At 42.6% G+C, this 26,787-nt stretch overlaps 1 protein-coding gene across 2 annotated transcripts in view; it reads left to right on the forward strand.

The window, feature by feature from the left end:
- Positions 1-25,013, forward strand: part of SHLD1 (shieldin complex subunit 1) — a 75,781-nt gene extending 50,768 nt beyond the window's left edge. Inside the window, exon 4 of one of the 2 annotated variants that reach the window (XM_061356144.1) lies at positions 20,391-21,602. In XM_061356144.1, the coding sequence (XP_061212128.1) occupies positions 20,391-20,911 (521 nt within the window). In that variant the 3' untranslated portion in view covers positions 20,912-21,602. Of the gene's footprint in view, positions 1-20,390 lie in introns of both variants that reach the window. The other variant, XM_061356143.1, reaches the window with a different exon arrangement.
- Positions 25,014-26,787: the final 1,774 nt, after the last annotated feature.

Below are 26,787 nucleotides of genomic sequence, written 5' to 3' on the forward strand. Positions count from 1 at the left end.
TGCCTTCTAATCTGTACCTCTTAAGTACTGTTACTTGAAAATAAATCCTTGGATAACCTTCCCAAAAGCAGAAGCAGGAGGGGGGTGTTGGAGCAGAGAAGCATGGTAACTTGTACAGGCCTAAGGAATACTCAATGTGCCAACCTGGTGCCTAGCCCAGAGTCCTTCTGTGTTGTTCGTATTATAAATTTATTCTGAATTTAATGATTTAAGCAGTTACGATCTATAAAGATTGCAGAGAAATATATCATCTGTGCTCCTGGTCAGGTGCAGCACAAGTGGGATCTGTTTCATCATACCTTATAATTCAGTAGCAGTTTTTTAAAGGGTTGAACTTTCTGTTGAAGTGCTAAATTGAAGCAAAACCTGATTTATAGAGCTACCATCTGCAGTCCCAGATGAATTTAACATTGCTCTACATTGCTGCTTCGCTGGATGCCTAATGAGGTTATTCCTAGGTTAATTTTTCTCCTGATGCAGTTTTAATTAAAATAGAATAAAGGCAACAGAAGATGCAAAATAAAATAACTTAAGAAAGTCCATTTCATGCTGCATCAGTGCCTTGTGGTAGGATGTTTGTTATTGCTGATAATTACTATTTTATATGAGGCACTTGTCTAATAGCATCTCTGTGTGTGTGAATCATCTGCAGAGCCTGTGGCAGCATTCCAGAAGTGAAGTTAGCTCTAGTGGCTGAGTCACTGAGTTTGTGTCAGTGGGTTTCATTCCCATGCTAGGTTGAATGTGAGGAAATACTAGTGTTCTTCAGCCCAAGAATCTTGGAATATAATGGGAAATATTTTTGCTTTGTTAAGGAATCACGTATTGCTATTAGCTTTCAACAACCTGATGAAAGTTAATAAAGACACTGACATATTCCTGATTAGGATCTTGCTGTGAATTTTTTTTCTCTTAAGAGAAAGAAGAGGAATTATTCTTTAGCAGAGCATGAAAGCAAAAATGATGCTGAAAGTTGGATCTGATACTCAGAACGCAAGCATGTGCTGTTTCTAGATGCCAATGTCTAACTGCGTGTGTGTTGAAATGTTGCAGTCTGTGTTTTCTGGGAGTAATTTCCCCACTCTCAATCCTCTTGTTAAGAAAACAAACACCAAACCAGTCTAACCATTTCTGGAGAGAAAAATTATTTCAATGGGAAATCCTTCTGAAAGGATCTGGCAGGAGTCTCTCCTGCTGCTTCACCTTTTCTCAGGTGTGCACTAAAAGCAGAATTTGCCTTTCCAAACTGGTACTAAATGAATGTGTAGTGACCAAACTTTGACAAATTTTCTTTGCAGCTAAGCCATGGAAAAAGAATTCGTTATTACAGAGCTGTACTGCTGCAGCTAGGGACTAATTTGGCCTCCTTGCCTCAGGATCCTGCTCATCTCAATTCCTGTGGCATCTTGGTGTAGATGTTAGTAAGACCAGAGTGATCCCAAAACAGTGGGGTGGCCAAATTTGAGAGAAGGTGGGAAGCTTAGTTTGGTTCATTAGCCTCAGTAAAGGGGTTTATTCTTAATCTTCCAAGTTTTTGAAGACGTGCCAGGCAATAGCTGGTCCCCACTTTCTCCTCACCTCTCAAGCAGACCTCCATAGCTTTTCTCAGCCAGCATGTTATTGGCTTGTTGCCGGAATCTGGTTCCTTCCCTTGATTATTGCATAGGAAAGTAATCAGGCTTTACTGGTGTTTTGGAAGCTGATACATCTGATAATGTGCCTGGGGTTTTCCATCTGCAAAACACCATTTACTGCCAATTTGAAAACAGTTGTTTCTGCTCCTCTCTGATGAACCAATGTGTTCTATGGATTTTACTTCTCTTCTGGACACCATAGTATCCCTAATTGTTCTTGCTTTAGCAACCAGTGAATCAGCAACAGAGAAGGCCTGTTGCTTGAAACTTAGGTGGAGAGTTTGGATGTGTATCTGAATGTCCCTGTGTTTTGGCTTCGATACTGCAGTTCCACATGATGAAAGAAGAGAGCAAGCAATGAAGCAGAAGCAAAGCCCCTCTTCTTAAGGGATGTAGGGACCAGGAAGACTCTAGCTTTGAGTGAGCACTTACAGGCACCCCACTGTTGTGCTTGCACAGCTTACTGCCATGTACAGTATCTGCCAGGCTTTTGTCTCTGCACCTTTCCTGTCTGCTCAAGGAGAAATAATACTGTGAGCATAAACACTGTGGGGACTATAAAGTGCATGTTATTGGGAATATGAATGTATTGACTGTCAACTCAATATTCTAGTTCTCATCTGCCTAGAGCACTTTACTTGGAGTACAGTTATTATGGACCTGGAAGGGTGTCTTGCCTTTACGTGTCACAGGTTGCTTTGATAGTAAGGCTGTGACAATGAGAGGAAACAAAATGGGGAGCAGATGGTGTACCAAGTAGAAGCCTTTGTCCTCTGCATCCTCTTTTCATGGTTGGATTATTACTGTGGGCCTGGGTGCTGCTTGATCTTACCAGATCAGTTGTTACCGTTACTGTATCTTATCACAGAACATAACTAATTAGGCAAGAACTAAACTACTTAGAGAACTTAAATGTTATCTAGAACTATGTCTGGTTGGAGATAATTCACTAACATTTTAATGTAGTTGTCCCTGCCTTTTCTTGATGCTGCTAATAACCTGGAGAAGAGATTAATGTTCTCCGTTCTGCATCTGTTAGCACACTGTCTACGTGACCATGCTGATTTAACTCTTGCTTTGTCAATTTCTATAGCACTTTACCCAAAACCATCTTTGTTTTTCCTCTGGGAGTGTTTGTGAGAACATCTCTGATTTCATTAATGTTCATGTGAATATTCCCTAAAGCTCAATTCTATCTTTGAAAAATATCACTGTCTCAAATGTGCTTTGAGTCCTGCTTAAAGGCAAAAAATTAAGACAAAAGAGATTAAATAAACCATCTGTTTTACCTTAGCTATACATTGATCCAAAGAGCACTTTTAGGGCTAGCACATACAGCATGTGACAACCTGCAGAGCGTGTGCATCCAAAGACAAGCATGAGTACTGATCGCTTCATTTTGTACAGTGTCTTACTCCACGGACACCTCCTGAAATACTAATCAGTGCCCGTTAGGCTAGACTTGACATGGATGATATAGCTCATTCAGTGAATTAACTTAAATAAGTAAAACCTACTGCACTTTTCCTGTCTGTGTGGAACTCCAGGCACTAAACACACAGCAGATGAGTGCTGGTGGATGAGTATAAGTATATGGTGGTTATAAGTACTTGGAGAAGAGTTCAAGCCTTGCCTGAGAGATGACTGGGTATCTCGGAAGAAGCCATCTGGCAAGAGTGGTCACACACACCTAGTGTTTTCGTTCATCAGAATTGCTGAATCTGGGGTACCCTGTCCTGCCTTGAACCTTGGACTTACCTTTGAAATAATGGTGAGAGCAGATGGGCTTTGGCCAAAATTATTTGTGGAAAAGCTGTCCAAAGGATGATTCCTCTGCTTTTCTGGGGATTTCAGTTGTCATTCTGCTCACTGAGGCTTCTTTTCTTCATAGTCAACTCTTTACTGACCCTATGGCCAGTCCAAGCCTTGGTTTGCAGCTGGATTGCTGCAGCTCTTGCACCACAGGAGCTTTGAGTTGCTTGTGGGTCTGCCCAATGTCAAAGCCAGCCAACATAACCCTGAGCTGGTCTAATAGTCCATCGTAAAGCAGATGCTGGTGAGCTGGGGTGTGGTGTTGGTCCATGTGAAGTGCAGCCCAGAGAACACTGAGAAGAAAATCTTAGCACAGTCCATGTCAGAGGCAGCAAATCAGGGGGGAGTAAAGGCGCTGCCACCCGAGGCATGAGTGTTGACAGCAAGCTACTGTGTTAGGTTACAGCAGGCCACTTTGGATACACAGCTTGCAAGGCTGGAGATCAGTGGAGGGAGCCTGGAGCAGTGTTTTGGAGGCTTGAGTTTGCAGTCCTGTCTGATGACTTAACCTGTGTCCTTACTTTATGCTGGCATCTGTGCTTTTCCATCTCTGTGACTGCCAGCTCTTCAGCACAGTCTGCTTTGTTCTTATCAGAAAAAGCCCCGGACCAGGCCCACAGCAAAGGTGGCCTGCGTGGGAGCACTATGAAATCTTGTGACAGCTGAGAAAAGTCTCGAGACCCAGATTAGGATGGGCCACCATGTGCCATGAATGTCTGCACTGATCCGCACTTACTGTGTGATGATATTGCTCTTTTCACCCTCTCTGCTATCCCTGGGCATGCAGAGAACATCAGTGCTACAGTCTGCAGTGAAATAGCTTTGGAAAGTTGATACGAAGATGTTGGCATCTCCTACTAAACACTTTTTCAAGTCTGTGGATTTAAACAGGATATTGTTACCTTTACACTCTGCTCCTTGGGTAATACTGCAGAATGAAACAGCACATTAGCCATAAGAGATTATTTCACTGAAATATATCTTAGCTTGCTTCCAAGCAGAAAACCCTTAAAATATTCTCCCTTTCATCTGTGCTCAGTAATCTGTTCATCTGCTTTCCATCGTCCTTTTAATATTTTTACAAAACTGGGGAGTGTGGGTTGTGTGGTTTTTAACGGAAATTAAACTCTCTTTTCAGCTGGGGAGTTTTCATTAGACTCAGTCTGTAGCGTGTGTCTAGCATCAGGCAGTCCTGATACTGGGCTGTAATTGAGTTTTGCATTCTCTCTCAGCAGAGTTCAGTTCAAAACCTAAAATCTAAGGGAAAAACAACTTGTGGAGATGGTCTTCATAAAACAAAGGCAGATTTAATCTGGAGCTGTCACAGAATTGCTCTTACAGATGCATCTGCTGCAAAATAATTACCTCTCTTGAGCCCATTAAGTTAATCAGTGCATTTTGTTTGTGTCTACAGTGAAAACGATTAAAAGCTCATCTCCCATTCTTTAGGTAAATTTACTGATTCTCTGATTTTTAAGGGTAATTAGATTTATTTTGATGCGTATCACAGTCCAAAGTGTTCCTGTTGGACAACTAGCTGTCTGTAATATAATTTACCTGTAGCCAGGATGTAATTTCTTTTCAATCACCTTTTTTTCCTTGGGCTATTTTTTGCTAAAGAGTACTAAATCCTTTTGTCTCCTTTCACGTAAATTGCATTTTAAAATCTTAGGGCTTTTTGTACAAGCATAAGAACTGCCATTATTTTCATTTATTTCAAATTTTCTTCTAGTTCATTTTCTGCAACATGAGGAAAGATTTTATAATGTAGTTGAGAAAATAAACACTATCTTGGTTGTAGTCTACCAATATCTCTGTTAGGAGCCTGATCTCTCAAATGGGGTGAGACACTTGTGCAGTCTGTAAGTTCATAGAGGAAGAAAAGACCCCACTGAGACAGTGGATGTTAGAAAGCAGCTACTGATGATGGCACCTAATTCCTAGAAGCACATCTGAAATTCCCAGCTGACTTCCACTGTGAGATTTCCTCAGTGTGATTTGCCAGGCCCATTAGTATGGCTCAGCATCACTCTGTGGTTTGCCAGGGGGGCATAAATCCCACCCCTCGACACTGAAATGACTTGTGCAGAGTGGACAGTGGCAGACCTGGAGAGATCACCATTTCCTTCATGGCCCAGTGCTGCAGAGCCTTCTTCCTCCTTGGGATCACAGCTGCCCGGGAGCACACAGTGGTGCTGTGGTGAGCCCATTTTCTGCTCCAAAGGCTCCCTGGAGACTGGAGCAGGTGAGCATCACACCTCACATGCACATGCTGTTTTAACCATGGGAATACTCACCCTGCAGTTGACCAGAGTGTGAACACTGCCACAAGAGGTGAGGCTTTGAAAGGAGGCAGCATGGGGCTGATGCTGTCATTTCTGCCAAGGTAGCAGAGGTGCCTTTCTGCAAGGTAGCAAACATCTTGTGTCTGTCTTTCAGCTTTGCACAATCCCTGCTGTTCCAGGATAGAGCGCTTTTTTGCTGTCTTCAGGTGGACTCTGAGCTCCTTGTAGTGTTAGTGGTTTGCAGATTGAAATAACCTTTCCAGTGCCTCCTTTTCCTCATGGTGTGTCAGGAAGGTGAATGAGTGTTCATTATTATGATGGAGGTTAAAGGGAAAGAAAGAAAAAACACCCCAAGATCTTTAAAGTATGGTTTTATGGTAGTGACGATGCACTTGTATTTCAAAAGAACAAGATCACACCCTATGATTAACCTTGTATGCCTTTGTTTGCCTATTGTGCTCTGCTTGAGCTTATATGTTGGCACTGGAACACAAGTGCTGCTGTAACTAAAATGCACCTTTTGTCTCTTCCTCTGTTTGAATACATTCATCTTTGAATTCTTTCAAGTCTGTGCTGCAGCAGACTGGCCTCTTATTTTTCTATTAAAAGAATGAGTGACAGTTGCTGGGGGGGACACAACTCAGCCTCTGTGCAAACAGATATTTGTTTTAATTCTCAGTGACCTTTATTTTATCCTGATTCAATTGCTCACTGAAGGGTGCCAGCCTTTTTTGTGCCCTTAATGTATTAAACATTTTTCCAGCTGAAGGAAGCGTCAGCTATATCTCCTCTTGTCTAAAGATTCATGATTAACCTTCAGCATTAAATGTGACCAAGAGGAAAAATGTGAAAGTGGATTTGTTTGTGGAGTGGAGGAAATGAAGGACTCCAGTGCTGTGATCTTAGAGGTTTTGAAATTTCAGAGCTGAGTTTCCCCACCATGTCAATTTTATTTTCTGACAACTGTTCCTGACTTAATTTAATTAATGGAAAATGCACCTAGCCACCTTATTGGTAAGGTAATAATGTTCAAGTCCGAGTTATTCTTGGATATGAGCATTTTCTGGTATGCTTTTACATCTGTAGCTACACCTTCTTTAAGAGGCACAAGTGCTTATGCGCTGTGCAGAAGTGTCCTCCCTTATGAGGGTACTGAGGCTTTCTGTATGGCTTATGAGCAAATGAAAGAGATTAAGGAAGCAGGTTGTCAATGTAGTGGAGTGCAAATTAATTAATTACATCCTCATGGTGTCCACATTTTATCTAAACCAACCCTGTTGAGTAGCCCTTGAAGACCAATCCCAGATTTGAGCTGAAAATGTTCACGGAAGTCTTTGTTTCAGACTTCCCTGTTCTATTTATAAATAAAACAGATGGATTTACTACAATCACATGATCCAATCTGTTTGACTTATGTTTTCTTTAAGCCCTTTAGAAACAATTTCTTAAACTGATCATAAATTTGGGGGGTTAAAAAATAAAAAGAAAATTCCCATATGTATGATCAGATAAATTATCTGGACTGTCAAATCCCACCCCACCAAGCAATCTCAAGTAAGAACCAGGAGACTTTAGCTTGTACTAGAACTCAGCTGTAAGGAGTATCTCCAGCCTAGAGAGAGAAAATTGAATAGTGGCAAACTTACTGTTTTGTTTGAAAAATGGAATCTACCATCACTGTTAAAGATCTGTTTTATATCATACAAATGTTATACATACCTGATTTTATGATTGGATAAAAATGTCCAATGTTAAGACATTCATTATATTAAATATTTGCCTTTTCCTCTTAATAAGTTATTAATTATGTTTGAATTAATGTTTGCCAGCAGTGCTAATCAGTCATGATCTGACACTAGTTCACTGACATTTTTAAAAGAAGAGGAAATGTTACTCCAAAATATGTGCAAACCTCCATCCCTGGCAGTGTTCAGGGCCAGGTTGGAGGAGGCCTTGGGTGATATGGTTTAGAGCGAGGTGCCCCTGCCCATGGCAGGGGGGTTGGAACTTGATGATCTTAAGGTCCTTTCTAACCCTAACTATTCTATGATTCTATGATTCTAAACTTCCATTGTCTGAACACCTTGTGAAAATGAGATATGATAGCTGAAGTTGGCAGATGCTTCCATTGCTGGAATGAATGAGCTTCACCTTGGGAATGAATTATGAACTCCATGGATTTGGAACTACTTTGTTAATTAAACTGAGTTTGGAGGCTTCTGTAACAATTTTGTCCCATGTTTCAGTGAGACATTCCACTTACAATGGCATTTTTACCTTGTCTAGTTCACTGGCTCCCAGAGTACTAAACCTAAATACCACCCCAATGGGGTTTGATTTATATACGCTTCTGCCCTCCATTTCAGTAGAGCCTCATTCAAAAACATGTTACATTTTCAGTTTATATTTTCACATGGGCCAGAAATTCTTTCTCAACAAGTAGAAGAATATTAACAAGTCCTTTAAAATGCACTTTGAAAATCAAGGTGCTGAGGTATTGTCTCTGGTTGACATCAGTGTGAAAAAAAAAAACTTGGAGCAAGGCTACAATATTGAAAGAATTTTCTGTTTCTTAAAGAATCCCTATCATTAGTCCAGGGATAGCTCTAAACTCATTTGCTTGGGATTCCTGGTGCTGAAAGCTTGTTGCGTGCCCAGAGAGCTGGTTAATTTTAGTATATATGTTGTTTTTAGGAATATAATTTTCATGCATTTGGCACCTGTGCTGCATCCTCTGGTTGTCTGGACTCAAAAGCACTCTCTTTTATCTGTTGATTACCTATTAGTTCAGCTTTACTCAGGTTTATTTTCATAATCTTATTTCTCATCCTTTTTTCCCCTCTGATACTGTTTTGGAGAGAGGAGCAGCTGGAGACTCATGTTCTCATTCAGATGACAAAAGAGCAATGGGAACTGCACGTGAAGACCCATGTTCTCGATCAGATGACACAAGGGAATTGCTGAATGTCCCAATAGCATTGATTACTTCACACTTGACAAAAGAGCCAGGCAAATTTGAGAGTGTGATCAATAAGCTAAAAACTCTGAGCTGACTGATGTTTCCCAGTATCTGGGTGTCTGTTTCTAAAGTCTCTTCAGCCTGTATTCAGAAAACAAATTCTAAACAAATATGATCATAATTCACATTCCTACTCTGTGGAAAATCCTAAAAATGCTCTCACATCACCCTGAAAATAGTTGGGGTGTTTTTCTTTACTATTTGTAAATGGTGCAGATATTTACACATGCAAATATCGGATGGATTATGAAAACCACACATCATGCTGTTCCCAGATCCCTGCAATAAACCCTCTCCTACATTTTTAAAAGGAGTTTTATCTTTTTCCCTACCTTGCTACTTTTGTGATTATTTTTGGATTAAGGAGTTATCTGAATTATATTTTGAATATTTGAATTGCCCTAACTTGTTCCGATTTACCTGCCCTTTTGTTTTCCTTATTTCGCAGGAATTAACTAATTTTTCTGATTATACGTATTTGTGAACACCATAAGATGTTTTCAAGCTACGTGTGGTGATGCAAGACCTTGTTATCTCTTATGTGTGGCTTGAAAATATCTGTGTCATAAAAGCGTGGTGAATAAACATTACGTGGTTGCAGTAACCGTCGCTAACCACAGCTCGTCAGTAGTTGAAGGTGTTACTGAAGAACTGTTCAAGCAAGTGTTTCACACACAGCACCAGGCTCTTGCCTGGTAAAGTCTGTGCAGCCTCTCAGCAGAGCTGTCCTGGTTCCCTGGTGTAGAATTGCTGTGGGGTAATCATATGGGATAGGGTTACCTTTTTAAACAGGATTTAGGCTCTTGCTGACCTTCACAGTTTACCCAGAGTTGTATCTGCTAGTAGTGCAGGTGAAACGCTTTGTTTGGGGCAGAACTGAAAGGCTTGAGTGCACCCAGATCTGCTCATGGCTAAAAAAATTTCTTCAAAAGCAGGTCTAATAGGCTATACATCCAGCTAAAGGACTGCAAACTAATCTGGAGCAACTGAAATCTTTTGGTGTTTGGCCTTTGAGGGCAAACCTGAATTGTAGCAGGGAAATGCCTGTATTGCCAAGCTTCTCTTATGACTAGCTGAGAGGACAAAGCGAGGAGATGAATGGAGATTACTCTAGTTGCTTGCTCGGTGATTTTTCTCCTTTTTAGCTTTAAAAGTCATACTCCTTAGTAAGGACTTTCTCCTTTCTCCCTTCTGTTCTGCCCTTCAGTTTTTTTTAGTCCCTTCAGATGCATTTATAGTCCCAGAGCCATGACACCACTTTAGGGAAGTTTGGTAGGGCCTGAGGATTCACTCTCAATGCAATTTGGATGTGATAACCATTTCCTGTTTCAGTTTTCAGGTTCTTGGTTTATTAGCAACACAGCAATTCCTGCAGAAAGCTGACTGATTAAATGGCAAAACAATTCTGTTCAATACCTAATTTTCTATCAAGCTGGTTCTGATGGAAGAGATTTCAGTGATTCCCAAACTAGCATGTAGATAATTAAGAAAAAGCCCTTGTGCTTCTCAAGCCTCCAGCATTTGTGAATGGCCTATAAATGTGCTATTGCTCTAGTCTAATAATCTTTCTACTCAGTACATGATTTCAAGTAATACTGTAGCAAAACTAGATGACTCAAATGTTTATTCAGTGTGTTTTTAAAGTGGCAGGCCAAAATGCCACAGACTAGTGATGAGCAAATACCTCCAAGTTATTAAACTTTTATATCTTGATTGCTTTTCATTGTATTCTGTTGAAATTGCATTTTCTATATCTTGAAAATTTCCTTGATATATCCGACTCTGATTTCTTCAATATGAGGCTGTTTCATTTATTAGCCTGTGGAAAGATGATACATGGAGATTGATATCTTGCTTCCATTCTTATTTTTGAGTCTGTTTTTTCATTTTTATCAATATTTGGTGCACAAGCTTCCTTTGGCAGTGCAGAAAGCAGTAGCCTCAAGCTGTGTGATTCTACATCTCACACAGTGGGGCTGGCCACATGATGAAGAGATAGGTCTGCTCTTTCTATGCCAAGGCACCCTGTGCTGCCTATGTCTCTGCACAGCCTGTTCAATGTGTGCAGCCACATCAGGTCTGCAGGGAGACTGGGAAAATGCCTCTCTGCCTTCAAATCTTCCCCAGAGTATCAGCAGATTTCTTTATCTTTGTACCTGCTGTTTGGCTGTGCTTTTTTAGATTGTTTCTTTGGGTTTGTTTGGTTTTTTTTCCTACTCCTGCTTCAAGTGCCAGCCTTTCTGTGCTTGTCTGGCATGCCGCATATTTTCAGGAGCATGACACAGACAAGAAGCACAGTTTTAAAATCATCTTATTGTACATAAATCAGGAAACCACCTCTGCAAGTGTGCCAGAAGGTACTTCTCTTGGTTTCTTTTTTTCTGTTGTACAACTTGTAGTGATTTGCTGCTGAAGAATTAAAGCTTAGATTATATTGTCTTCAAAAGAGCTAAAATCTCTATGGCTTCTTTTAAATTTGGTGAGAGCATCTGTGTATTTAGCACTTCTGGAAATCAATCCACTGATTTGGGATGTGAACATAAATAATAAGTTGGTAGAATGTTGGACAGATACAGTCATGGTTTAAGCCCAGTCAGCAACTGTGGTACACACAGCTGCTTGCTCACTCCCCTCCACTCCTGCAGTGGGATGGGGAGGAGAATAAGAAAAAGGTAAAATCCCATGGGTTGAGGTAAGAATGGTTTAATAACTGAAATAAAGTATTATAATAATAGAAAAGAGAAAGGCATAATACTTCCCTTCCCCTCAAAAAATACCCAAACAAGTGATGCACAGCAAAGGATGCTTTAAAAATACCTTGCTTTGGAGTGTTTTCTTAGTCTAGAAACTGCCTTTCTGCCTGTGCTCCTTATGTCATTTCTGTCCTCACATACGTTTGTGGGTGCTAACATTGTAATTAATTGGACTTCCAAGTGCTTTAATGGAAAGGGAAGGCAGCATACTTTGAACATCCCCTCCCCAGCCTTTTCCAATTTCTCACAGTCTTTAAGTGTAAAGCAAATACTTTGCTAAATTTTATATAGTATTTTGGTCTTCTCATTAAAGAAACACTGTCATGACAGTCTCTTTCTCTTCTGTTTTAGCTGTATGAATAGTATCATCTTGTTTTACCAGGCAAACCATTATGCATGTCACTCTGCAAGGAGATGCAGAAGGTAGAATTACTGTAAACTGATGTTGAAACTTGATGTTGATTTACAGTGGGAGCTGTCTGCTTATTCCTATTCTTGTCAAAGACATCAGCTGAGGGTTGTCAGTCCCCTTGAGTACCGAAAATGTGTGACTCTGAATGAAAGACACAAGTATTTAATAAATCACAAAAGGATATCGCTTTGGGGTTTGTTTTTTTAATACTTGCATATACAGTGATATTGTCTTACTCAGTGATACTTGTAATCTAGAGTTGCTTCCTGTCATTGGCAGTGGCCATTACTGAATATTTCAGACTAAGAGGCAGTTTCCCTCCCTTTATTTCATCCCCATCCTCCAGAACGGGTGTCTGTAATATGCAGTGTGCTGCCTGTTGGGCCATATTCTTGCCTCTAGCAGATGATTTGTTAAAGCCCTGAAGAATGGGATTTATTAACTCTTCCAGATTTTTTTTTCTAGACTTGTCTTTGATCACTAATTGCCATCCAGATAGATGTTTAAATCATCTTTTCATTTCAGCTCATAGCTTCCTCAGTTCTGCATAACATCTGCAGAATGTACAGTATCTTTCCTTCGTGTCTTACCAGAAACTGGAAGGATTTTTCCCTGCTCAGTCTTTTACCTTGGAACTATGAAGAATGTTGTCTTTCATCAGTCCCTGTTTGTCTCTTCAAGAGGTCTCCTTGGATGACTCAGGTTCCCAAGGGACTTTCTCGGCTCTTAGCTGAAGAGGTGGGCATAGCAAATCCTTTTCTGAATTCCAAAGTTAACTCGCTAGTACCCTAACACAGGGCTGAATAAAAATTCCTTCCCTCTCAGCTTCTTATGTCAGAAAGCTAACAGTTTGTGAAGACGTGATACAGAGTCAGCTGGAAAAAAGAGAATAGACAAGACTCAAAATCATATTTTTTAGGCAGGAAAAAAATATGAAGGGAAACAATTCCCATATGCTTTCGCCGTGCAGTGCACTTTGTATAAGTGAGAAAGCTCCTTCAGGCACCATAAAACACAAATCCCAGTTTTCCTTCAGAAAATTCTTTACAAATCTTAAGAAGTGAAAATCAGGCAGACAGAATTGTTCCCCACCATTTTTAAGCACTAGACTTATGCTTTTGTTATGAAACAGGATGGGCTTAAAGGTAAATATGATCTGTGGCTAAATTAGAGCCTTCTGTGTATGAAAAAGCAACAGTGCAAGCTATTGATTAAAAGAAGGAAAAATCTATCTTTTTAATAAAAGGCTTCTGCCTGCCTGCAGGGGAAAGGGGTCAAACTTGACTCAAATGGTGTGAATTCTCCCTGCGAGCAGAGTGATGCTGTGGTCCTGGTGAATAAGTGGACTTGACGGGAGATGATGGTCCTTAGTTTAACCACAGAGAAGTCAGAGGCTTGATTCAGGCATGGTCATGTTGGATTCTGTCTCTCAAGGCTTGGAATCCCATTGAGATAAGTTTTGCTGTGGCTAAGGAGAGGCTGATCTAGCACAGCACTGCTGTCTTTGTGCGCATGAGCATGTGTGGTGCTGTTCTTGCGGTTGCTTCCCCGTGCTCTCCTAATGCCTAATTAGAAGCTGAGCAATGAGCTTAAGAAGCTTTGTCAGAGTTTCTTTTTGGAAATTGGTGTCTTTAGTGTTACATAAACAAGGTGATTCTGGCTGTGAGTTCCCAAGACTGTTTGTCTAATAGGAAAGCAGCAGATAGTTGCAGTTTGATAAAGCCCCTTGATGCCCTCAAGGCATTATCTGCTGGATAATAACTTTAATTGACAGTTAAATGTTTTTATTATTTATGTTCCAGAGAAATGTTACTCTTGCAGCAGAATCTTTTAAGTTGGATCTTAAGAAGCTTTTTTAAAATCACAATTTGAGGCAAATAGGATACTTCAGGGGTTTTTACTCGTTATGTAGTCATGGAAATGAAGCCACTCTAAATACACATATTTGAGGAGTTTTTACCTTGGCTATTTTTATTTTTACAATGACGATGAGCTCCAAGGGAGGAACTTGCTTGTAAAATAAGAATCTCAAGCACCCCACTTACATCCAATGCCTAATGCTCTGGGGTCTGGCTGAGTACGTGTCATCAGGAGGCTCTTGGGGCCTAGCTCTAAGTAATGGTATTTATGATGCTCATGCTGCTTCTGCCCATACTTGTTGCCCTGAACCATGGGGCTTGGTTGCTTAGGAACAGGTTTGTGAGATGGCAGTGGTGCCTATGTCTTGGCTTTCACCAAATAAGGAGTTTTAATTTGTAGGAGTTCATAGCTGACTTGCTCTGTGGTTTATTAAATCCAGCGTGTTTGACTAGCGCATTCTCTGAATGATTTCATTTAGCTGAGTTTTCCAGCTGTCTTAAAAGTATGGTGCAGCAGTCATCAGATGCGAGCTCCCAGAGCAGGGCAGAGCTTAATACGAAGTGTGACATTTAGAAGAGTGTCCAGGGGGATGCACTATGCCTGCTTACTGCATTTCAAAAGCACTTTGCTGTTTGCCAGCCTTTTTATTTTTCTTGAAGTTCAAATCTCTAAGAGAGTTAGACAGAAAGGGAAGGGTTTATGCTTCCCTGGAATAACTGCTTACATCTTACCTGTGCAAATTAAAGCACTCTCCCCGCCCCCTCCCCCCCCCAAGTTTTCACACCACAAATGTGCAGCAGGTAGAAGAAAAAAGCAGGGAGCCTGAGTGAGTACTGAGGGCTATACCTCTATACCTATTGCTATTCCTCCATCCCTGCCTCGCTTTTCTACTCCAATCCCCGAATTCCTTCAGCCTCTTCTTTACTTTCTAGCTGCCTTTTGCCCACTCTCCCACGCTCACCTCCTCCGGGTCTCCTGACACAGCAGCATTTGCATAGCTCCCAGCCAGCTCCTCATCAATCAGACATAGCAATGTGTGCCTCTCCTATGAGCTGGTAGGTGAAGAGTATAGCTGGTTACGTTGCATGTGAAAGAGAGTCTCACAGATACTGTCTTATGAACTATAGGCCACTGCATATTCTGGCAGGAGAAAGCTGTTTTGTGTTTCATCAGGGAGATGGCAAAGTAGCAAAGCTTATTACATTCTTGCTTTCGCTTTTCAGTTCACCATTTAAATACCCACAAGGAGCAAATTTGCTCTGCTTGTGTCTGTTTGAATGATAATGTCATTGAAAAATCCATTTTGCCTTTGCTTTAAATGCTGGAAGGTTTCCCAAACAACGATGCAAGAAGAAAAGAGATGTTTTGTGCAAGGCAGATCTTTGCAGACAAATTGTAAACTCTACCACAATTCTTCAGTACTGTATAACAAACACTTCAGGATCTGTCATTTATTCAAAGTGATAGCTATTTGTACAGCATCTAGCAGAATGATACTTGGGTGGGTTTTTTTATACTTCTTTTCATTTGGTGCTATTCCAATTGAAATGTTAGTAATGGAAATCATATAGTGCAAATCTATTCCAGTTCATGTAAAGGGATGTAATCAGCAGTTCACACATGGGTTTTTAACTGTTATAATCAATGGAAATTTTACTAATGCAAGTAAAAGCTGTGTCAACTGCACAGCACATCTAATTGTAAGATGCCATGGGCATTTACAGGGTTCTGCTGCAACATGGGACCTTGTTCTTGTCTTCTCTGTGTATAGAAGCATCTCCCACATCACGCGATTTGGCACAGATTTGCTGTCAGTTGGGAACTCTGTTCAAGCCCAAGTGGTATTGCCTCTGCTTGAGCTTTCATATGCCATGTGGATGTGTCTGATGGAGAGGCAAGAAGGGATTTCCTAGGAATGGTGAGAGGGCTGTAGCAACCCCTCAGAGATGGCATCTGTGTTCACTTGTCTTACTGCTTAACAGCAACCACAAAATTAGGGATGCTTTCTTATTTGTGGATAACTGCTTTCACCCCAGATACAGCCTGGCAGGTTGATGGGAAAAGAGAAACACTACAATCTGTGAGAACTTCTGAATGGTCTTTTTTTAATGGGTGCCATCAACCAAAATAACTTTGTCCTTCTTGTATGACTCATCATTGCCCATGGACATTTAGTATGTGTTGACTTTAACAAGGCACAGTGGGGAGAAGACTCACTGGGCACAAAGAGCACGCTGAGGTACAGATGGCAGTGTCCAGAGCATGTGGGGTTTCCAGGGCAAGAAATGGCTGATTTTCGTGACCCGCAGAGGACAGTCTTCTGTCTTCCTCTCTGAGGAAAAGTTTGGGAGCACCAGTTAACTGCAGTGTGCCAAGAGGGCAGGACCTGTGGTCACTTGCAGGTCTTGAACTTACCATAAAAGCTTGGTGGTGCCTTGGACAAGGCAGTATTTTAAGTTCTGACATGGGAATCCATAGCTGTAGGTTGTCTCCCTGGCTTCTGTTCTTCATTAGAACATATCTTCAGCTGTTCTGACAAAAAGCTGTATTCAGTAATGCTCAGCCCCATCAATTCCCCGGGAAAGTAAAGTATTGGTGACTTTTGGGGTAGTCTCACCCAAGGAAAGAGTTTCTCTCTCATTCTAGCTCTCTTTTGTTTTTTCCTTTCTGCTGTTGTGTTGCTCAGTTCTCTGGTAATCTTTGCTCAGGGACATTTGTTCAGGCAAGCTGATCCCAATGGTTTCTTTGGGCCTCCGCAGCCAGCAGAATGGCTATAGCAGGAAGCACACACATGTTTTCTGAGTACAGCGTCAGAGCTGAGTACTTCAGTAATCTTTGTCACTCTGAGACACTCTGGGTAACAGTCCTGTCACTGATTTTACAACACAGGGATGTGCTGTAGCATCACACAGTCTTTAAGGTTCTTTCCAACCCTAACCATTCTATGAGTCTATGACCACCTCACCAACATCTGGTTGAACTCGAATAGCTACTGTTATTATACTGCAATTTGTATGTCTCCAAATGAATTTAGTTCTGTTAAAAAAAACACCAAACCTAACCTTGCTTTTCTTAGTCTTTTCCTCAGCCTGTGTATTGAGGGGGATTTCTTTCCCCAGAAAGCCAGCAGTGTAACAGCTCTACTGTTTGAAAGATGGCTTACTTTGCACTCTGAATATGCTTGATTACAGTTACACAGAGACTCAAACCACTACATGAGCTGTTAATGTAGAAGCACAAATAATAATATTGCAGAGGTGTTACATCACTGAAAGTGGCCCAGGTCCAAAGCAGGATTTGGTTATGTGCTTCAGGCAGTCGGGTTATGTGCCTGTACCAGATGGAGACTTTAAATTTTCATCAGCAGGTTTATAAACACAAAGAATATCCTTTTATCAGCCTCCAGGTCTTTTACTAATAAGCTGCAAATGCTGAACTTTAATTAGCAGGGAGTGGAGGTGCAGATGAAATAAGATACATTCTTACTGATGATTATCCATCATGTGAGAATACAAACAAGACATGAGTAATGGCCTGTTTCAGTTTTGGGGGGCTTTTCTGTTGGTGTTTTTTGTTTTCCTTTTGATGCATACTTGGTAGTATAAATGAGTGAAAATAGATAAAAAATAAATTGAGTCAGATTCTCTGGTGATGAAACTCCATTGCAGGCAAATGGAGTGTGAGTTTTCAGCCCTGCTCATCATTGAATGGACTTCTGTAGGCCAAGTCAACACAGGAGTGTGTGACAGCTGTGTTAAGTTTGCCATGAAATCATTCCCCCACCCTTTAGTCAGTCTTGTCACGCAAGTCATAGTCACAGAATGGTTTGGGTTGGAAGGGACCTTAAAGCTCAACTAGTTCTAACCTCCTGGGGATACCTTCCTCTAGAGCAGGTTGCTCCAAGTCCCGTCCAGCCTGGCCTTGAACACTGCCAGGGATGGGGCAGCCACCCTGGATGGGCAAGGATAAAGAGTTTACAAAACTACATCTTTTCTGCTGCTGAGAGCTAGCCGGTGAGGTCTGAGCTTTGGAGTATCACTGCTGTGTGGAACCAAGGAGTCCCCACTTTCTTGAGGGGCAAGTGCATGGAGATGGAAAAGGGATTGATTAGTTTAATGCTGCCTTTTCTTCTAACAGCGTGTTTGCTGGCCTACGTGGCGTGCTTGAGTGCTATATGTGTGCCCCAGCTGAGAAGCTCTTTGTAGACCCTGCAGGCATCCAGCTACTGGGCTTGTGCTTTGTGGTTTATAAATCATTCAGGAGACTTGTGCATTACAACAACAGTATCAGCTCTTTAGAGTGTGTCAGGGAAGGACCTTGACTGGTGTCTTTTAGAGAGGAGAAGAGCTGAGTGTCTGTGCAAAGTTGGCACACAGTTTGAGAAGATATTGGGAAATGGTAAGGGAAGTTGAGGAAAGATGCAACTTTGTAGGATGTAGATTGGTCCTGGAAATTCTGCATCTAACTTTCCATTTCTTGCCTTAAGAAGGCATTGCTAGAAAAGTAATCCACTAAAAGACCTACTGTTGAAAAATAGAGATACATAAATTCTAATCAGTAGCTGAAAGAAAAATGTTCTGCCAATAATTGAGTACTTTCTGACTAATCAAGCCCTAATCCCCTGAAATACATACCTTCCTCAGTGAATTGTGATTCCACAAAGGATGGCTGCTTCGTAGGTCATACTAGAATAGAATAGTTTAAGTTGGAAAAGACCTTTTAAGATCATTTCATCTGACTAGACATCTAACACTGCCAAGCCCACCACTCAACCATTTTAAATACCCCCAGGGATAGTGACTCAGTTCCCTGGGCAGCGTGTTCCAGTGCTCAATAACCTTTTCAGTGAAGAGATTTTTCCTAACATTCAATCTAGGATGGTGGGAGAAAGACAGAACAGCATTGATTGCAAAGATCTCCCCTGACAGGATGAAACCAACAGGATTTTGTTCTTACCACATCATGTAGGGTTGAGATTTGTAGCTGGAGGCAGCTGCTGCTCTTTCACAAAATATGGCTTTGAGCTGTGCATAAGAAGCAGGAAGACAACAGCACAGCACAGGGGTTTGCAATTGCTACAGGGGTCTGAGCACAAGTGCCCTATGATTGAATTATTTGAGATGCATGAGCCTTCAGTTCTAACTTAACGTCGGCACTAAGGCAAAATGGACCTGTTCTCTTTGATTTGCTCTGATTTGATACTCTGATGACATACACTGATGTTAAAAGAAGGCCACTAAGCTTTTCTTTGTGCTGCATTGGAAATGACACATTGCGAGATGAGGAAGAGTTCTATTTTAAATTGCAGAATCGGAGATGAAGTGAAATTGAAAGGAAAGATCAAAGATAGAAAGTAGGGGGAGGAAGAAAGAGGCAATGTACAGTGTGGCTGCAGGGACACCTTAATTTCATTTTAATGAGTCTCTGACCACTCAGGGAGGCGAGGGTCATTCTTCGTGTTCCTGGGGGGTGGGGAAGAACAGTCGCCTGCCACTGCACTGAGATTTGCTTTGAATGTGGTCTCTTACCAGAGCTTCACAGGATTAGAAAAGACTGAGCTGTTTTCTAACTCCTGCGTCCTACTTATGTAACTTGCAGATGACGGCTGTGCAACCTCTGCCTGAGCCCTGGAAAATTCTCCTGTCAGTGACTCAGGTGCTTGGCACACAGGCTTGTGGCGCAGCAGGCTGGGAGATGAGATTGCAGTTACACGCACACACTGGGTACCAGAGCCCAATTCAAGGTCTCTTTATGGAGGCTCTTTCTACTAGAAGCTGTGTGCGGCTTCCTCATCGTCCTGGTCATGTCATTACCAAGTGTCTCTCTGCTGATGCTATATTAATTATGTGCAAGTACAAAGCATCCCCCTTTGTTTGCATTGGAACAGAAGAGAACCACAGGCCTGACTGTTGTCCAGAGATGTGGGTTAGCAAGAAAGGATAAGAGCTGAGCAAGAGTGAGTCCTCACCCTTTGTGTAAGGCTGCAGGATTTGCAGAGAACATTTGGAATGTAATCATAGAAGGGAACTTAAAAATCATCTAGTTCCAACCCCTGGATCTTCATGGGGAAGCACAAGGTCCCCTTTTACAGTCCCCATTCCCAAACCTCCATGCAGTCACCATAACACTGTTGGTTTGGAGGCTCTAGATCTGGCTGAAAGCTAGGGAACAGGACAGCACATTGTGCTGTAGGAGTAAAATTGAGACTATGAAAAGGGAAGGCTTAGACCCTGGGGGTGAAGGGAGAAAACTGAAACAGAGGGAGACCTGCTTTAGCTGCAGACTAAACTTCCCTGTGCTTCAGATGTCATCTCCAGCAGCAGCAGATCCCAATTTCCAGCTCTTTGGAACTGAGAGGAAGGTCTATACCAGTGAGTAGACTCAGCCACTGCAGAGGGTCAAGGCTGGGACAGCTGTGATATCCCCAAATGCAGCCCATCTTGTATGAATCTATGCAGCAATCCCCTCTAGCAGTCCTGCCAGCTTTAAAGCAGTACTTAGATTGTGCCTGCACAGAGCCTGCTTGCCAGTCTGCAGTGAGGGGGGACAAAAAAACCCATCTTGTCACAGAGATGACCTGGTGACTTATCAGTTTCATTGATGTTGTGCTTGCAGGAGAGAGCAATCTATCCTCTGCAGTTCCTGCGGGCTTTGCTGCTGGAGGCTCTGAGGAAGCAAACGTGAGATGTTATCCAGAAGCAGAGTTATGTGAGCCCACCAAACCTATCGGTGCTGTGCTCTCCTCCATGTATGAACATGATAATGCGGAAGATACCAATATCAGGAAAACTCTTGATGGCTTCTACAAAATGTATTGTAAAAAACGGCCAGACAGAACGGATCCCACCTATGAGGCTGCATCACAATGTCTGTCACAGAAAATTTCAGAGCTGGCAAACCGGGATGGAACAAAATATGTGTCGCGTTGCCTGCAAATGGCCCAGGTGGTCTTGAACAGAGATGGGTGTAAGATCTTTCCAAACCACCCCACTACTGCTTGTTTTTCAAAGCCAGCTGAAGGAGAAGTTGTGTTGGAAGACGTAAAGAGAACACCTGGAGTCTCCGATGATGTCCTGCAATTCCTCTTGAAACAAACATGGACAGAACAGAGCCCTGGCATGTCAAATGAGAAGTGAGCAAGGCACACGGGGAGGGGGGGATGTTTCTGTCATTGGAGCTTTCCTTTCACTGTGAAAAAATGTGATGTTCTTAGAAAGTAACTCTTCTCTTAGCACTGTCTTGAACACACATATTTCATGGAGGAATTCCATATTCCATCTGGAGCAGACCTTGCCATCTTGGTCTCTGCAGGACAGCACTGTGTAAGGAGTATCCGTGGTCCCCATGAAACTGCTTCAGATGTGTTGACTTAAGTGGGATGGGTGATCGGTGATACAGTGTCTGCTGCTGGGACATCGAACATGATGATTTATACCTACCAGGCTTTTAAATTGACCTGCATTCCTGCGCCAGCTGAACAGTGGCCCAGCCCAAATTCAAACATTGCATAGGCAAGGATGTCCAAGTGCTGTTGACTATAACACACTGACTGAACAAGCTTGGAACAATATTCCTCAGAGCTAGGTAGGAAACTTAAGACTGTTCTGTACCTGACAGATACTGTAACTCCTGTGCCTCCATAGGGTGGCCTGATAGCTCTGTGTGTTTACTTAGAGATATACAGTTCTACAGATCATGATTGCAACACAGGTGAGATTTCAACATGAAAAGTGTGTGTTTTTATCAGAGAGGAAATAAAGCTTCTGAGAAGGTTATTTTTTTAACAGGAAGGATAAAAAAAGAAAATAAAAAAGCTTTATCACCGTAGTGATGTTTCTAACACTTCAAGTGCTCCAGCTGAACAGATTGAGGATTTTTTTGTGTCTGTATGAGGTGGTTTTAAGAACAACCTGAAATAGATTCATGAGTAAGGACTCTGCAGAGGTGTCTGTAGGGAAGCTGCAGAGTTGTTGCCAGCTGCCCTGGTAGCTGCCTGCTGTAAAGAAAAAGCAAGAGAAGCAGAGCTCACATATCAGCATGCCCAAGACTGTGGGTCACTTGGTTGGTTCTCTAGGGCCAATGTTGCTTTCTCCAGTTGTCTCTGTACACATTAGCTCCTGCTGATTTTTGCTACCACAGGGTCTGAGCTCAGAGCTTTCACAGAGAGAAAATCAATGCTTGTTGGTTGAGTACACTCTTATCTTTGTTGGCACTGCACAAGACCTTGTGATCACTTCCCTGGTGTGTTGATGGATGAGGGAAAATGTTCTGTGAGATGTTTGAACCACCCCACCAGTAGGGATCATCTGGTGTTGGTTACAGTAAAGGTTTCATTTTTCTAAGCTCTGCTGCTGTTTATACCCACAACATTCTTGCTCTGGTTTTAGTTGGCAAGATGAACACTGGCTGCAGTGGGAACTGGCCTAATGCACAGGTTGCCCAGCTTAGGTTTTAGTGGCTGCCAGTTGCCTATGACATTAAGAGGTGACCTGAAGGACTAATTCCCAGCAGTTGGTTTTGGTGAGGAATTTAAAGTGCTTTAAGTCTGATGCATTGCTATGAATTTGGCAGGCCTAATTCTTCTTTGCTTTGTGCTTATGGAATCCAGGGGTGAATCCCAAGGAAAATAGCTGCACAAGGGATGCAGGACTGGGCTCCCACTGCCAAAGCTGTGGTGGGAAGGGTGCTGCTGTCACACAGGGCTGCAGTTCAGGCCCCTCTGTTCAGCCTGTGGGAGCCCTTAGGCTTGGGTCAACCAGATCCAATCCCTCTGTGGACAGGTTATCAGTTATTAAAGCTGTGCTTTACTGTCTGCAATTATAAATGTTCTGTTCTTGAATGAGGTATCAGGCTCTAAAAGAGACACATGGATTGGAGAAGATTGGAGGTACATTGTAGTCCTTACCAGAGTTGCCAGGCCCACTGCTTTGATTTAGGTTTTGCTTTGTTTCACAGCTTGCAAATCAGAGAATCCTTCTGGAAAAATTCTGAGTTTTGGCTTCTCCAAACTTTTATTGTTAGATTTTAATTAAAATTTAGAATAAAGCTAATTAGTTTATGGCAGATTTTCATATATTAGGTGCTTACAGAAGCAGAGCAGAGCTCAGCTAGGTAAATTAGGCTCCAAAATCCCATTGTTTTTTAATGACAACAAAACAAGCTAAATGTTTAAGCAAGTCTGACAGTCTTCTCAGATATCTGGTGTTAGGAGATGAAATATGATAGAGTTTAGAATACCTGATCATTACTTCTGTGAAACACGTCCATTCCTGCAGAAGCACTTAATATTAGGAAGTGTTTCATTGGAATCTTACAGTTCAATCACTTCTATTAAGTTAAACAAGACTACAGCACAGAGAATAATACTCATCACTTCTTTTCCCACTCACTGCTAATTAATTTTTTACAAACCTGTGCTGGAACCTGCTCTGTGTATATCCAAGTCTGCTGAAAGCCAAACTATTTTTATTACTCATTTCCTTGATAAACATCTCTCCTCAATTCCTTCAAGACATAGGGAGATGAATGCATCTCTCTCCTTTGCCAGGTGTTTCAAGCAAGACTCACCAATTGCTTTGAACAAGCTGTTCTTGGAAGAAGTGCAGTCCTATTTGACATTTTATGATGTTACGTAGAAGACATCATAATAATGCATATTACTTCTGGTGAGCAATAGCACAGGGGGGCTAACTTATGTCTATTTGAGTTTCTTAAACTGATTTGCAGTTATAACTAAGATGTGTTGCTTTGCATTAACTAAGTTGGATTTTTTTTTCCTCCTATTTTTGTGGGTTCTTTGCTTTTTTTGTCTGTTGCTTTTGTGACTTTTCTTAGCCTAAGGGCAGTCCATCCATGTTTTGGAACCACTAAAATACTCTTTCACAGACTACTTCACCTCTTTTTTGCAGTGGAGTCTTCAGAAAGATGGAAGCAGGTTTGAAGGAGCAATCAGCTTAAAATGTGTGAGGCTGCCAAGATCCTGTGTCAATCCAGTCCCCAGCAGTGTCGAGTAGGACAGCTGTGTTAAAACACCAGTGCACCTCCCACCACTGCAAACACAGCCACAGGTGCCTTGTCCTGCTGCCAGTTGTAGAGGCACGAACTTCACCAAAGCAGTGCCCCCTACAAACAAGTGTCCAGGCAGTAATGAGAGACAGGGGAGGACAGACCCCAGGAACAAAGAGAGCAGGAGGAGGGATTTGGCAGGGGGAAAACAGCCCCAGGAGTGCAGGTGGGTGAGTAAGTGCCTCAGGTTGGGCTTTTGGGCAGCTGCTCTCCTGGCTGTTGGCCCCATCCCAGCCAGTCACCCTGTGGACAGGAGAAGGAGGCAGCCCCAGTGGGGAAGAGTGCTCCTTCCTTGCCAGTTTGAACTCAGCTTGGCAGTGCTTCTGTCCTGTTTCCCTCCCCACCATCATCCCTCCACCAACCTCCAGTTTCTTTATGTCTTTTGTGGTGGTGCTAATGAGATCCCTGGAGGAGTTTTCCATTTAAAATGAAACAGATGTCTCTGAGCCCAAGGAGCCTGATGTCAGTCAGGAACAGAGCAATGAACCCACACACAACCACTTACGGTCTCTCTCTTGGAGGCCTCCTATCTACTCAGTGGCTTTTTTGCTGCCTTACTCCCTCTGCCAGGAAGACGTGTGCCTTTTTGCATGTTTTCCACACACAGTTTTGTACACTGAAGGGGTGGTTTGCTGCAAGATGTTGCTTGCTGACTGGGGAGGCCATTCATTCTCCAGTGTGGATGTGTTCAAGGAAGCATGGAAAGCAAGAGGAGGGGATGTGCCTTAGTTGACAGTATACGGGCAAAGAAGAAAGTACAGTTGGGATCTCAACGGTCAACTTCGAGGTTCCCAGCTAAGGTGCTTACTCACACCGCTTGCACCAGTTTTAGCACTTTTCAGCATTTCACTTTGGAGATAGCTCTTGCCCTGCCAGCCCCAACTGCTGAGATTCCTTGTCTCTTCCCTTTCCTCTTTGGCCAGATCCAAGCACGGGCATTCGTGTTTCATGCAGCCTGCTGCAGTTTCACATGGGGCTGCTATTCCTGCCTTGCTGCCCCCAGCAGGTTGGCACAGCTCCTCTGCTCTGCAGGTGTTTCTAGCAAAGGCAATGGAAATTTGGCTTTAACCAGAGCAGGAAGAGGCCCTGCTGCCCCAGCTGGCTGCAAATTATGGCCAAGATCTATGGATTTGATGCAGTCTCTCTTTGCAAATAGATTTACACTGAAACTGTCTTGCTGTCTTTGAGTCATCATGAAACTGATACATCTGGCTTCTTGGTGGTTCTGCTTAAGGTGTTGCTTGCTTGCTTTTATGGCAGGGGTGTTGTACACCTGCTGGAGGGCACACAGAATATTGGAGCAGCCCCCAGCTACTCAAGTTAATGGTGCTAGGGATAAAAAAGAGCTGAGATGAGGATCCAGCATGATTTCTGTAGTGATAAATCCATCTGCAGGTGCTGGTCTGCAGGAATCCAGAGAAAAGCATCCTGCAGGCAAAAATTACGGAGAAGGGTAATACCAACTGCTTCAGCAATAGATACAGGTGGAAAAAATAAACATGCTCTGGAGTGTGCTATCAGTAACTACAGAAACGGCATTGGCCTTTCCCTGCCAGCTCACATTGCTTAACCAGCATGGATCTGCCACAGCTGCAAGGGCATTGATACTGATGGATGTAGGGAGCTATTGCTAAGGATGTACGTGGAGGAAGGAAGGTCTTCAGTGTGAATCAGATGTTGTTGCTCACAATTTTTCACTAGTATTTATGCTCTTTTACACACTTAAATATGAGCTGCTGTGGAAAATCTTTTAACTGCCAATTTAAGGGAAATAACCTGGAGAAGTGAGCTGAAGAAGTCAGAGGACTGCATCTGGAGCCCTTCGGTTGCTGTACTGGGTTTGGTGATTGTTTTTTGCTTTGGGTTTTTACCAGCTGGTCTGCTACTCAGGTTTGTTAGAAATAAAAACCCAAATCCAAACCCATACAATTTTCACAAAGGAAGCTTGGAGCAAAATAAGAGGTTCCTGTTCTTTGGGAGAGTTCTGCTGCTACTGATGATTGAGAGAGACATGCTGGGTTTTGACAGAAGAGTAAAGAAACCCTAATTGACTCTAGTCTCACCCTGGATCAGCTCTGGAGCCAGACATGGCCTTCCCCACTCATAACAAATATGAGGTTATCTGTCTGGACCCCCTCTTTGAGACTGTGAGGAGAGAGGGCACACATGGAGTGCTCCTCCTGAGGCCTGGAAAAATCTGAGCTGCATCTTTTTATCTGCTTTTTGAATGAGGTTTTGAAAACATCCAAGGGAGTAGCTGTTAATTTGTTGTTATGGGTTTTAAATGATGATAGAATCATAAAATTAACTAAGTTGGAAAAGACCTTTAAGATCATCAAATCCAACTGTTTCCCCAGGACTGCCAAGACCACCACTAAACCATATCACTGTGAGCCTTATCTACACAGTGTGTGAACGCTTCCAAGGATGGTCACTCCACCACTGCCCTGGGCAGCCTGTTCCAATACCTGAGCAGCCTCTCTGGGAAGAAATCATTCCTAATACCCAATCTAAACTTCCCCTGGTGCAGCTTAAGGCTGTTTCCTCTTGTCCTGTCACTTGTTACTTGGGAGAAGAGGGAGACCACCACCTCACTATGTCCTCCTTTCCGGTAGTTGTCGGGAGCGATAAAGTCCCCCCTGAGCATTCTCTTCTCCGGACTGAACAACCCCACTTCCCTCAACTGTTCCCCATCACACTTATGCTTGAGACCCTTCACCAACTCTGTTGCCCTTGTCTGGTCCTGCTCCAGCACCTCAATGTCTCTGTGGCAGTGAGGGGCCCAGAACTGAACACACGATTACAGGTGTGGCCTCACCAGTGCCCAGTACAGGGGGATGATCACTGCCCTGGCCCTGCTGCCACACTACTGCTGATACAGGCCAGGATGCTGTTGGCCTTCTTGGCTGCCTGGGCACAAGCTGGCTCATGTTCAGCCACCATCAGT

The sequence above is a fragment of the Neopsephotus bourkii genome, unplaced genomic scaffold (genome assembly GCF_033783945.1).
Source record: "Neopsephotus bourkii isolate Nb327-2 ecotype Australia unplaced genomic scaffold, CSIRO-AGI_Nbou_v1 NB_845, whole genome shotgun sequence".
Lineage (NCBI taxonomy): Eukaryota > Metazoa > Chordata > Aves > Psittaciformes > Psittacidae > Neopsephotus > Neopsephotus bourkii.